This window comes from Gobio gobio, assembly GCF_949357685.1.
Source record: "Gobio gobio genome assembly, chromosome: 14".
NCBI lineage: Eukaryota > Metazoa > Chordata > Actinopteri > Cypriniformes > Gobionidae > Gobio > Gobio gobio.
Genome location: NC_137107.1, coordinates 11602845 through 11614498, shown reverse-complemented (window position 1 = coordinate 11614498; position 11654 = coordinate 11602845). Strand labels below are relative to the sequence as shown.

The 11654-nt window shown below is 38.7% G+C and overlaps 1 protein-coding gene across 2 annotated transcripts in view; it reads right to left on the bottom strand.

Moving 5' to 3' along the window:
• Positions 1–8970, bottom strand: part of LOC307136778 (glucocorticoid receptor-like) — a 107523-nt gene extending 98553 nt beyond the window's left edge. Inside the window, exons 1-2 of one of the 2 annotated variants that reach the window (XM_079834048.1) lie at positions 7857–8970; positions 5860–6911 (exon numbers count right to left, since the gene is read on the bottom strand). In XM_079834048.1, coding sequence (XP_079690174.1) covers positions 5860–6902 — 1043 coding nt within the window. In that variant the 5' untranslated portion in view covers positions 6903–6911; positions 7857–8970. The remainder of the gene's footprint in view (positions 1–5859; positions 6912–7856) is intronic. The other variant, XM_079834049.1, reaches the window with a different exon arrangement.
• Between the last annotated feature and the right edge of the window lie 2684 nt (positions 8971–11654).

Genomic DNA, 11654 nt, shown 5'->3' with positions numbered 1-11654 from the left:
TATGAAAAATAATTATTTTTTTTTAAAACGAAGCATGAACACATGTTACAGTGCACCCCACAAACACAATCAAGCCTTCAAAACAATGTGTTTTACCACCCCTTTAAGGTTATCATACTGTCAAAATCTCATACCGTGCCCATGCCTATATATGTATTATTGTTATTTTGGTGGTATCAAATACTAGATTTTTGGCATTGTGACATCCCTACTTCAGAAACTGGCCGCGCTAATGGTGTTCTTCATAGTGTCAACAACAAAATGCAGCGTCTCATTCCCCTCTTAGGTAACTTTTTTTTGTAACAAAGAGTATTCAATACATTAAAAATAAGTTAATTAATTTGTTCTGTCATTTAAAAATGTATTGTCTTCGTTTTCATATTGATATTGGTAGACCTGTAATGTATACCCTATAATATTCTATGGAGTCAAGTTCGACTGATTATTATAAAATGCAGAGATATCATTTAAATTGATCCAGTCCTAGATTTTTATTTATTAGAATTGCAACAGCTATAAACTACAGTTTGACTCATTGACTGTCTTTGACCTTTCCAGAGAACTTCCATATGGGGAAAATTAATATCCAAATGAAGTGCAGTCTGAGAGCGCTGTGTTACTGCATTACCCACTGTCAACGTGAAGAGAAGCAACAAACTTGCCAGTATTTTGCCCACAGGAAAGAGAGCAGAACAGACCGGTATGGACAAGATATATGTCTTTCTGCTGAAGTGTGAGAGAGAGCTACTAGAATTAAGGCCTGCTGTTGGAAATTCCATTGATTCTCCGATTGGAAAACAAGTTGAAACAAACCTGAGAAACAATGTTGGTATGGCATTACAGATGATCAAAGGTGGGATTTAGGAAAGCTGAAAAGTTAACAAATCTAAGTCCAAGTCAAACATTACTCACTCGCACTGTTTGAAGTGATTGCGGTTTTAAATATTAGGCCAAAATTTCTAGTTGCACTGCATATGTACATTAAAGGACTCCTGTAATTAATAATAAATTATGATTATGACTTTTCTGAAGTAATATTATTAGAGATTTGCTTGCTTTGATGCCACTTATGCTTATTCACTCAAATAAGTTAGTTAAATTACTTTTTGGCAGAATTTCTTATTTAAATATTACTAATGTTTGAATTATATATTTCTTATTCAAAGCAATGAAAAAGCATAAGTGTCTGTTAAGAAAAGTGTATAATACTTTAACGTTCATAAAACAAATATAAGGGCATTAAAGGTGCTGTAGGTGATTCTCTGCAGAATTTCTGTTTGTTATGCTGGTTGAAAGTCTCCTCATATCCTGATAGCAATCGCTCTTTTAAGCCTAAATGTATTTTTATAAATATATCGTCAAACGATCCTATAGCACGTGTTCCCTGTCGGTCAATGTGTGTTTGCATACCACTGCGCAGCCAGTTCACGCAGACATTATACATCATCAGCGAGTTCACCAGACAGAGCGAGAATGGCAGACAAGCAGCAACAACAATCTGACCTTTCTTCAGAACTGACAACAAGTGGCCTTCTAACAAGTTAATAAACAACGTTCTACAGTTACCTGCTCATCTGCAATTCGTCTAGTGTGCAGATATTGAACACAACGTGCAACCTGCAGTGTCCTAACACTCCTAACTCCTAACAGTCCTAACGCACCTTTTACAGTGACAAGGTTTGCTAGCTAAACAAACCAAAAAAGTGCTCTATCGAATTCCGTTTTAAAAAAAACCTGAATAATCTGGTCTTCTGGGCTGTGCGCGTTCATGCTTTCAGGAGGCGTGGCTTTGGACGGCCATTTGCAGGGAGGGTGGGATCCTACGCTTTCAATGCTATCATTCTTAAGTTAGCATTTAACCAGATCTCCTACAGCACTTTTAATTGCATCAATTATAATCAAAACATCAATATGTTTTTAAGCCCAATGTAATGCAAAAGAACCTGACTGGTCACAAAAGTGCATGTAAGCTTATATATAAATAATATCAGTAATATGAGATCGAGTAATATGAGACCTCTGCGCATGCGTCAGTTCAGTTGTTATTCTTTCCCTGTCTACTGGAAGCTAATTGTTTTATTAATAACATTTTAAATGTGGATATTTTTCTCACACAAACGCATCGATTCACTTCAGAAGGCCTTTATTAAAAATAGTTTAGTTTTTTGGCTTTGTGTAAATGAAATACCGCATCAGAGTCGCTTTGCTGTTGTCAGAGCCAAGGTTATTTTCGTAAACGAAAACTGAAACTAAGACTAAAATTATTGGTCAAAAAACATTAACGTATTTACGTATACTGTCTAGCCTACATTGTACTATTGAAGAAATAATCTTTAAAAATAAGCTTTTGTTTAACAATATTTCATCTTTAATATGAATGAGTTTGTCTGGAATTTATAATTTTTACTTTCATATTTTTACGTTGCATTTATTTGGTTCTTTGTTCAATCTCAGACCATTTTTTGTCGTATAGGTCATAGTTTGACTCAGGCTTTATTGCTTAAAGGTAAAGACCCAACTTTATGCATGTTTTGTAAGATTCCCCTCTCCGTTAAACATGTTTTGTTGGACTGTCCTGGGTTAAAACAAGAATGCTCTTTTATCAAGTTATGTCACTTAAGAACTTATTTAGTAAGATTATGCATTAAAAGGTTTTGAATTTTTTTTATCATAAGTTCTTTTAAAAAAAATTAAAAAATCTTGTATATGACGTGTTTGTTTGCTTGGTTTTATTGTATTTATATGAAATTTGTATTTTTGTAATTCAATTTTTGTCATGAATATAGCCTTAGCTGCTGACATGGCATTAAATAAAACAATCTGTATTCCATTAATTTATTTATATTATTAAGATGTCTGCATAAGAGTAAACTCTAATCGGTGCAAACATTAAACTTTGCTGAAATTAAAAATCTTGATTTGGTCTCTACACTTCGTTCTGGTAACTCTGCTAAACTATAATTACTAAAACTAAAACTGAAACGAAACATATAAAAACTAAATAGAAATGTGTTTACAAAATAAAAACTAAACTAAAACTAGCAAAATAATTTATAAAACTAACTAAAACGAAACTGAAATTTGTTGCAAAATCGAAAACGATAATAAAATAAAAACTCATTTAAAAATGCAAAACTATAATAACCTTGGTCAGAGCATGTCTTGTGTCTGTTGCTGCGAACAAAACATGCAGTGTAAAGACAGCTATAAATGGTTAAATATGCAGGGAAGAACACCAATAACAGCCCAACACACAAACTGGTGCAAGAAAGACCAATTGTAATTCAGTGTGCAAATATTATGATGCAGGCATCACTGCTGGTTACGTTTTGAAGTGTACATCAGGGACATTTTCAGACTCTTAAAAATCTTCCTAAGAACAAAGTCTATGAAAAACAACAGCAAAATAGCACATCTAAGGCAGATGAAACGTTTGAATGGAGTTGCAGTGTTAGAGATTTACTATAACCAGAATGTTTGAGGAATATTGATTCAACGCCCAAGTAAAAACTGTGAAAATATCCAAGATGTGTCAGATGAAATTTCACTGATAAGTTTCCACTAACACAGCACAAAACTTTGGTTTAGTGGCAGAGTCATGCTGACCCAGATATCTCTAATTTAACTTTCTAAGTAGACTGCCAGATTAACATTCAGGACGGCCAATGGGAAAAGTTTAACAGTTTTTCTTTTTCTTCAAGTTGGATGGGAAAAACTTTCATGCTTTACCTTTATCAGTTCAACAAACCTATTGATACAGATCAGACACATGAACAAAAGCATAACCGTGAGGTCATGAAAAGTCTACCAGAGCGTATTAATTCACATCTAAATCTAGGAGGTTTGCCGTAAAACGCCACTATTCATTTCATCTGAAAACTCAACCCCAAATAGCACAGTGATATTGCTCGAGACACACTTGTATATAATTTCCAGTGCTCAGGGAATTTTAAGACATAATGACTCATGGCTTCTAGTCCTCTCCACACTCACCGAAAAACAATATCGCAAGCTCCAGCAACAGCGGTCAAGTGTTCCACTCTGTGAGTTTATTGATGCTTAAAGCCTCCTGAAACCAGGCTCAGAGAGGAGTGCATGTGTGCCGTTGTGGGCCGAGGGGAGCTCCACGGGGCCCGTGTGTTTGCTTTGGACAGGCACCGCACCAATACAGATCAGCACACATGGGCTCCTGGGAGAAGAAGCCAACCGGCACATGCTCTGCTCAAACTAATTAAAGCTGCAAACAACAGCTTTATCAAATACCATGCAGTTAGGAGAAGTTTCGTGGCCAGTTTTGCGAAGAATACTACAAGGCATCACAATGAAATAAGGACTTCCACACTTAATGCACAAAATGCTATTTTTAGCAAGTGAAACATTTTAGTGTATATTCACTATAAAAAAAAACTAGTCAATCAATTTTAAAGAGCACCTATCATGGCATTTAAAATGTTCCAAATATTGTTTTAGAAGTCCCCAACAACAGTTTTGCATGCATGCAATGACAAAAAAGACTTTAGTTTTCTTATAATATGCATTTATTTTTACCTGTTTTGACAGCGATTCTCAAATGATTCCTTTATTGATTCACTTTTCAAAACCCCGCTTTTACGTGACGCTAATCTGCGGTGATTGGTCAGATGACCCAGTCAGTTGTGATTGGTATAGTCTGTGCAGATATTTTCGGAAACGGAACGCCCATCAAAGTCTTATAGTGACAGTAATTTGTTAATATGTGTCAGGAGTTATGAATATGAAAACCGCGTCGGTACCGTTCGATTGTAATATGAGCCTCAACTGATCTCATTCATAAAAAAACTCCTCTATTCTCCTCACGAAGACTCGCGACAAATCAACATCCCTCAGGGCTTTTAGTTCAAAAGTGTGCAGATGAGGAGACATATTGATAGATTCTCATATGTCTGTGTCAAATTTCTAAACAGAGGAGTATTTTTTTATTCAATAATTCCTCAAAATGCGCAGATAGCCTAATCATGAGCGATTGAGTCTCTTATGTGTTGTTTTCAATTCATCCTAGCAGCCGGAGGTCGCTCTGTGCACATGTAGTCCGTATATGGTACAGACAGACGAAGAAGATACCATGTGCCATAATAAAAGTCCATAATAAAAGCTTCCTGAGATTGCGAAACATGCAGACATTTGAAGACTAATAAACACTCAATCGCGACGATGTATGGTTTGTCTTCAAATGCTCATCCTTGGGCAGATGAAAAAAGTTCGCACTTCAGAACACAGCGTCTCGTGGCCATGATGTTTTCTAGTTTTCACTGTTGCTTGGAGCGCAATAAGTGGGCGTATCATATTCAAATAACTTGACAAGTTGACGTCATCTAGTCAGAGAAAAAGCTTCGGTCTTCTAACGATTCTTAAAAATGACTCAGAGTCGACTCTTACTTTTGAAAGAAAATAACTATATATACGGTCATATTTCAAACTATGCAGGATGTTTTTGTTCACTTAGATCTATGTTACACACTACATGAAAGGTACATTTCAAAATTCCATGATAGGTGCTCTTTAATATTCCCTTTTCAATGATGTAGAAATGTTGTCCCATAGTGGGCATGTCTATAGGGCAGGATTTCCCATCATTTCATCAGCTGATGAAATATTTTACAGTTCAGCATAACTACAAAATGTATACTGTATAATCTACAAAATGTATAATGTATAATCTACAAAATGTATAATGTATAATGTATACCTGGAAATCACCATTTTAAAAATGTTTTATGAGAATAGGAACCGGGCAAAATAATGTGCACAACCTGTTTATCCATATCATCGTTCATAACCATCATAAAGCTGCTCACTACAGCCTTTAAAAGTCATTCCTACCTGCTGTATGGATAGGTGGACGGAAGTACGGTCTCATTGGCTCTCTGCATCCCAGAGGAATCTCCATATCCATTTCCTCGAACCCAGCCGTCGATTGAGGTGGGTAGGGAAGCAAACAGGCCGAACAGAGGTTTCTGATCTGGTAAATTCACAGGTGAGGGGGTGTTGGCTCCATAGTGATATCCCTGTCCGCCCATATCTCCCAATGTGGTGGGCCCACCGTGAGACCCACCCATCCCAGACATCTGACAGTAGCTCTGCCTCTCGTTTTCCTGTTTGATGACACCCGGTGTGCAAAGCTGGATAAAGTCCGTCTCTTTCTCCGTCTTTATGACCGGCATGTTGACACTGGCTTCCACCATCTGCTGCCGTTTCCCTGTGCCGTTCACATTTGTACAGGCTGCACTGTTGCCAGTGACAACAGGGCTGGTATCCTTCAGCAAGTTGCTTTCCGCCAACAGGGCATCATCCACTGCCAGCGAGGAGAGAAAGGCAGCCTCGTCGGAAACGTAGAACTCATTCAGGTCCGTGAGCGAGTCGGGTAAGTCCAGATCCTTTAGGATGTCCATGGTGTTGTCTCCAATAACCCTTTCGTGACCATCCATTTCCTTCTCCATTTGGCCATAGGGCGGAAAGTCCAGTCTGTCTTTCTCCATGGGGGACAATTCCTCCATTTTCACTGTAAAAGTGTCCGGGGCCTGGGCGCCAGAGCCACGATTTAAGTCTGCAATGCTCTCGTCCAAGAGTGAAAAGTTCTCCCCAATGTTGAGACTAAGGGGCTCTTTTAGCTTTTGCTGGTGCTGCATTCTGAAGGGTTTAAATGCTTTAGCATCTGGTTCTTGTCTGTTACGTCCCATTAAGGATGGATCTACCATAGACAGGCTTCTCTCAACGTCACTACCACTCTGTCCATTTGAGAAATCTTTTGATGTATTTAAAGCGGGCACGCTGACACCTATTTCCGGCACGAGGCCTCTCTCAATACATTCCCCAAAAGTTAGATTCTCAGCATTGTTACTGCTGCGTTTCAGTCCACGATCCATATCTCAATCCTGTTGCATAAAGAGAAAGATGAAAAGGGCAGACTTTAGTTAATTTGATGAAAAAATGTAAAAATTGTAGTGTTTTACACGTTTAAATAAAATAACTACGTTTTTATAGGAAAAAGATTGTTGTGCACCAAGGCAATATTACAGATTCAGACTTTGACTAAAATCTCACCTAAAGTTCCTCAACAGAATGAAACTACATTATAATATGAAACTACATTTCTATCCATATGCTGCCACAAAAGCAAGTGTCTTTGAGGTGATATAATGAATCGGTTACGCAGTCTTTTCAGCTAAACAAGCATTCAAGTTGTCTGTGACCCTTTTTTTTCTCCGGACAACTTATTTGAATCAATAGTGCATTACAGCAGTAATAAATGCTGTCGTTTTATAAAACTACTGCAAAGCATTCAAACTCATCCCACAAAATGGAGCTTGATGAGGCGATTGTTTGCTCAGATAATGAAGGCTTGAGGCACGTAGAGACATTAAAACTCGTGCAAATCCTCCAAATGCATTAGTCGATGCACCGCAGTGCTGCCACCTGTCAGTTGAGCTTAGCTACTACAGCTAAAATGAACTTCAGTCTGACAAACCTCTTTAATGTACATTAAAGCTTGCTAAACAAACACAACTGTCAAACAGAATGCCAATATGTAACTTACTGAATTACTTAACGAGAATGAAAAACTAACAGACGTGGTTTAAAAGTAAAAAATGGCTTGGAGTGCCCAAATGACGCAAATTTTAAAGGTAGCAAGAAGCTTTTTAACAATCCAGGAGCTATAGGAACAGCTATATGGGCTGTTATTCGAAAATGTAAGGTGTATATGCATTAAAACAAGACAAATATGTGCAGAAGGTATGTCATTTTGGAAAAAAAAATTGCACTCTGCATTCACCACGCATGGAAAGCAAATGACCCCCAAGTACATGAGACAGACTTACCGTTTTATGTAGAAAAATGCATTTCTATACCAAGTCCAAAGCTGTTCATGCGTTTAGATGGTGTTCGCGATAGTTTCTCGTTTAACTTCCCGCATGGTCAATAGATTTTACAAGACGCGCTGCAGCTTTCGACAGTTTTTCCAACGACGGCGGCGAGTCGCAAAAACAACTAACGTAAATGCGCCGTAATGACGACGCATACAACTCGTGTCGCGAAATAAACTTAACCGCGCTCTGAATACTCGTTGTTATTCGTCTTTTGAGGTCGAGCGGGGAATCGCCAGCATTACATAAGCTGCTCAGCTTGTCAAACTCCCGACAGCCCGTGATCTACCCGTCAAAAAGCTGCTGCTAGCTTCAACACGGTAAACGCCCCTCCAACAACAACAGAAAAACTCCAGTACAAGTTAACGTTACCCTTCAGCCACGCGAATACAAATCACAATAACAGCGTAATCAAATCCGCGCCGAATCGACAACCGTGTTGACACTGATGCTAATGTCAAAAGTGTCAACGACCGTACTAATACCGGTTGGATGTGGTCAAAACAGCAACGGTCACTCCGTGTGTACACTGGCGTATGTCATTCCCCGTGTCGTTTTAAACCGACGCCACCGTCTACCGACTGTCAAACGCGAATATAAAGCCGTCTGTACTTCAGAGTTTGATTAGACGAGCTCGTTTGCGACCTCGAGTGCGCTAGCTAATGCACATTAGCAGTCGCGAGAGCTGCGCGCGCGACCGATGCAACTTTCGTACATCATAACGCAACTTTTGCATGCGCCTCACAACAAACTGAAGAAACTCTGTAGACGAAAATCTCTAGGCGGATGATATATGCGGGGAGCATACGACGACAGCTGAAGACTGTACGAGAGAAGCGTTCAGGATGGCGCAGTTTAGTCCGTAAATAAAAGGGGCAAAGGGCGCATTCGCGGGATAAAAGCGAATTGAGAAAGAATATGGTTATACCAGCCTCTATCTTAGGATAAAACTAGTAGCAACTGTCCAGTATTGCTCCATGTCCGCTTATTAGTCCACATCTGCTCAATAAAGATAAATAAAAAATGTGAGACTTTAGACTGTTGAGTAAAGAGAAAGCGACATGCGCACAAGGGGGGGCCAGTTTGATGTCAATATTCTTATTTACACTCAGTGCATGTTGAATACGATGCAGTTATAATAAACTATTCAGTCCAGTAAATGTGCGACTGCAAGGTTTTGAAATAGCCTATAACTGGTAATGACAGAAACAGTATTACAGCTTATGTAAAGTTCCCAGATTGCTGAGAAAGAAAAAAAAAAGAACATCAGTATAGTTCACAACTTTATTGCTTCAGGATTCAGATTCTAGATTGGACAATTGATGACTGTACCAAAGTTTCCTAAAAATGAAATATTGAATTAAAATGCAATTTTCTTTTTTGTGTCCTTTTTTTGTGTGAAAATGCATAAAACAGCAGCAGTGTGATAGCCTATTAAACAGTGTTGGGGAGATAATAGTTTCATGTAACTAGATTACGTTATCTAATTACAAAATAAATGTAACTGTAATCAGTTACTGAGGGGAAAAAATGTGTAGCCTAATTAAATTACAGTTACTTATGAAAATGTTATGTATTCTGATGCTTTTGATTGGCTCTCTTGTTTAAATTTGCAGCGTCTGCCAATTACATCAACCCACATCGCCGCTGAAAGCTTTACGGTACGGATCCACACTCCGCTTTATTCCTATGGGTGACGTCAAGCGACTTTAATGCGCACGCAAAGCATTCCGGGAAGGCGGCGCTGCATTTGAACAAATTCCGCGCGTCAAAAAAGCTGGCCGAAGCTCAACTTTATGCAAATGAATCCGTTGAACGCAACGCGACTATCCATTAGAAGTAGAGCACATGGAGACGGAGGGAAGTCTCTCGCCAGTCATTTGTTTTTCATTCCCCGCTGGCTCAAACGCACACCCATAGCGGTAAACTTGAGGAACGCCCATCAACATACACATGAAGGGAAGCGCCACAACACCGCGAAAGTGGATCTGTATCGTTTGGTTGAGTCAAGCGACTTTAACACGCCCGCAAAGCATCCCGGGAAGGCGGCAAATGCAGCGCGTCAAAAAAGCTGGCCGATGCCCAGGGGTGACTAGGCCCCCCCAGTTTATTATACAAATATAATAATATTTGTTAAATAACAGTTGTTTAAATTATTTTAACGTAATTACAAAATTATTATAACATCTCAAATACTAAAATAAATAAAATTTGTTTTTGCATAATTTGACTGACAGCTGTGTTATGCAATTAGGTGTCAGGTCTCATGCATGTCGCACGGCTCGCGCCTGTGAGTTCGTTTACCTATTCACTTAGGCCGCGTGTCCACCAAAGCATTTTTTCGTAAAGCTGGCGTATTCATTTGTTTTCAATGGGAGCGGCACATTTTTACATTTACATTTATATTTATGCATTTGGCAGATGCTTTTATCCGAAGCGACTTGCATTGCATTCAAAGGTACACATTTTACATTTCGTCAGTTCTTGCTTTCCCTGGGAATCGAACCCATGACCTTGGCGTTGCTAGCGCCACGCTCTACTATTTGAGCTACAGGAACACCATGAGCATAACGAGGCACTGAGCGAGTATTTCATGCTCAAGCGCTGAGCGTTCAGCGTTTCTTACTGGTCGCCGAGAGTTGAAGAATGTTCAACTTTGAGTAAAGCGCAGCGTTCATCACTGTCATTTTTCACCCAGCCGTCCAATCACATTGGAGGAGGGGCGGGACAAATACAACACCAACCAACCGCCACATTCTGCTTATACTGTACAACAGATGACAACAAGCAGTATAATAACGGAACAAAATACTTTAAAACAAGAGCCAGAGCAAATACTTTACATTGTATCAGCATTTTTATATAGAATCAATATTGAAACAAACTATCTGTGAAATGAGATACTAGTAACACTTCCACGGATATTCCGTATCACAGCAAGCAAAGAGTCTCAACTGAAAAAAACGCTGCGCTGCCAAAACGCTCTCAAGCTCCCACAGCGAGGCATTTTCAGCAGAGCGCCTAGCGTTTTCAGCCGGCTAAAAATGCTTTGGTGGACACGCGGCCTTAGCCTATAATTTGCACTTGTAAAATAAACAGCAGTGACCGACTACGAGATGACAAAATCAATCAAAAACCACAGCCAATCAGAACAGCGTGTGGGCGGGCTCTCACTGCAAGTGTACAGCACCAGAAATTAATCTTGAAGGCACTCGCAAGGAAATGGAGTACATAATCAAATTCACAAATATTACACCATTTAAACATTACTAAAAATACATACTGAGTTACTAAAACAATCTTTGTCATAGAATATACTTGTTTGTTCACAGTTTGAACATTCTTGTTGTCATTTGTTTAACCCCCTCGAGTTGGCCGGTGCGATCGACTCGCTTTTTTTCTTATCAGTGCCAAAGAGACTCAAATAACTCTGTCGTTTTTTATCATTCAGGTGTTATACATCATTATAATCTGTAAAATGTCTTTTTTCTTTTGTGTACAGTCACAAAAAAAAAAAGTTGTGCTTTTTGAAAAATATAGAAAACAAACATGATGTGCAATCTGCAGCTTCTCTGTCAAAGACGTTCATTCAGAAAAGGAACTCTAGCTTAGTGAATACTTGTCTCACAAACATGAGACATATGTCTAAAGAAACGTTGAAATGTCAGGTTTTATATAATGTAAATCAAATCGAAAACAAATATTCTGTGTTTATGTAATCTGTTTGAAAACAGAGAGATGTCAGTTGTTTTC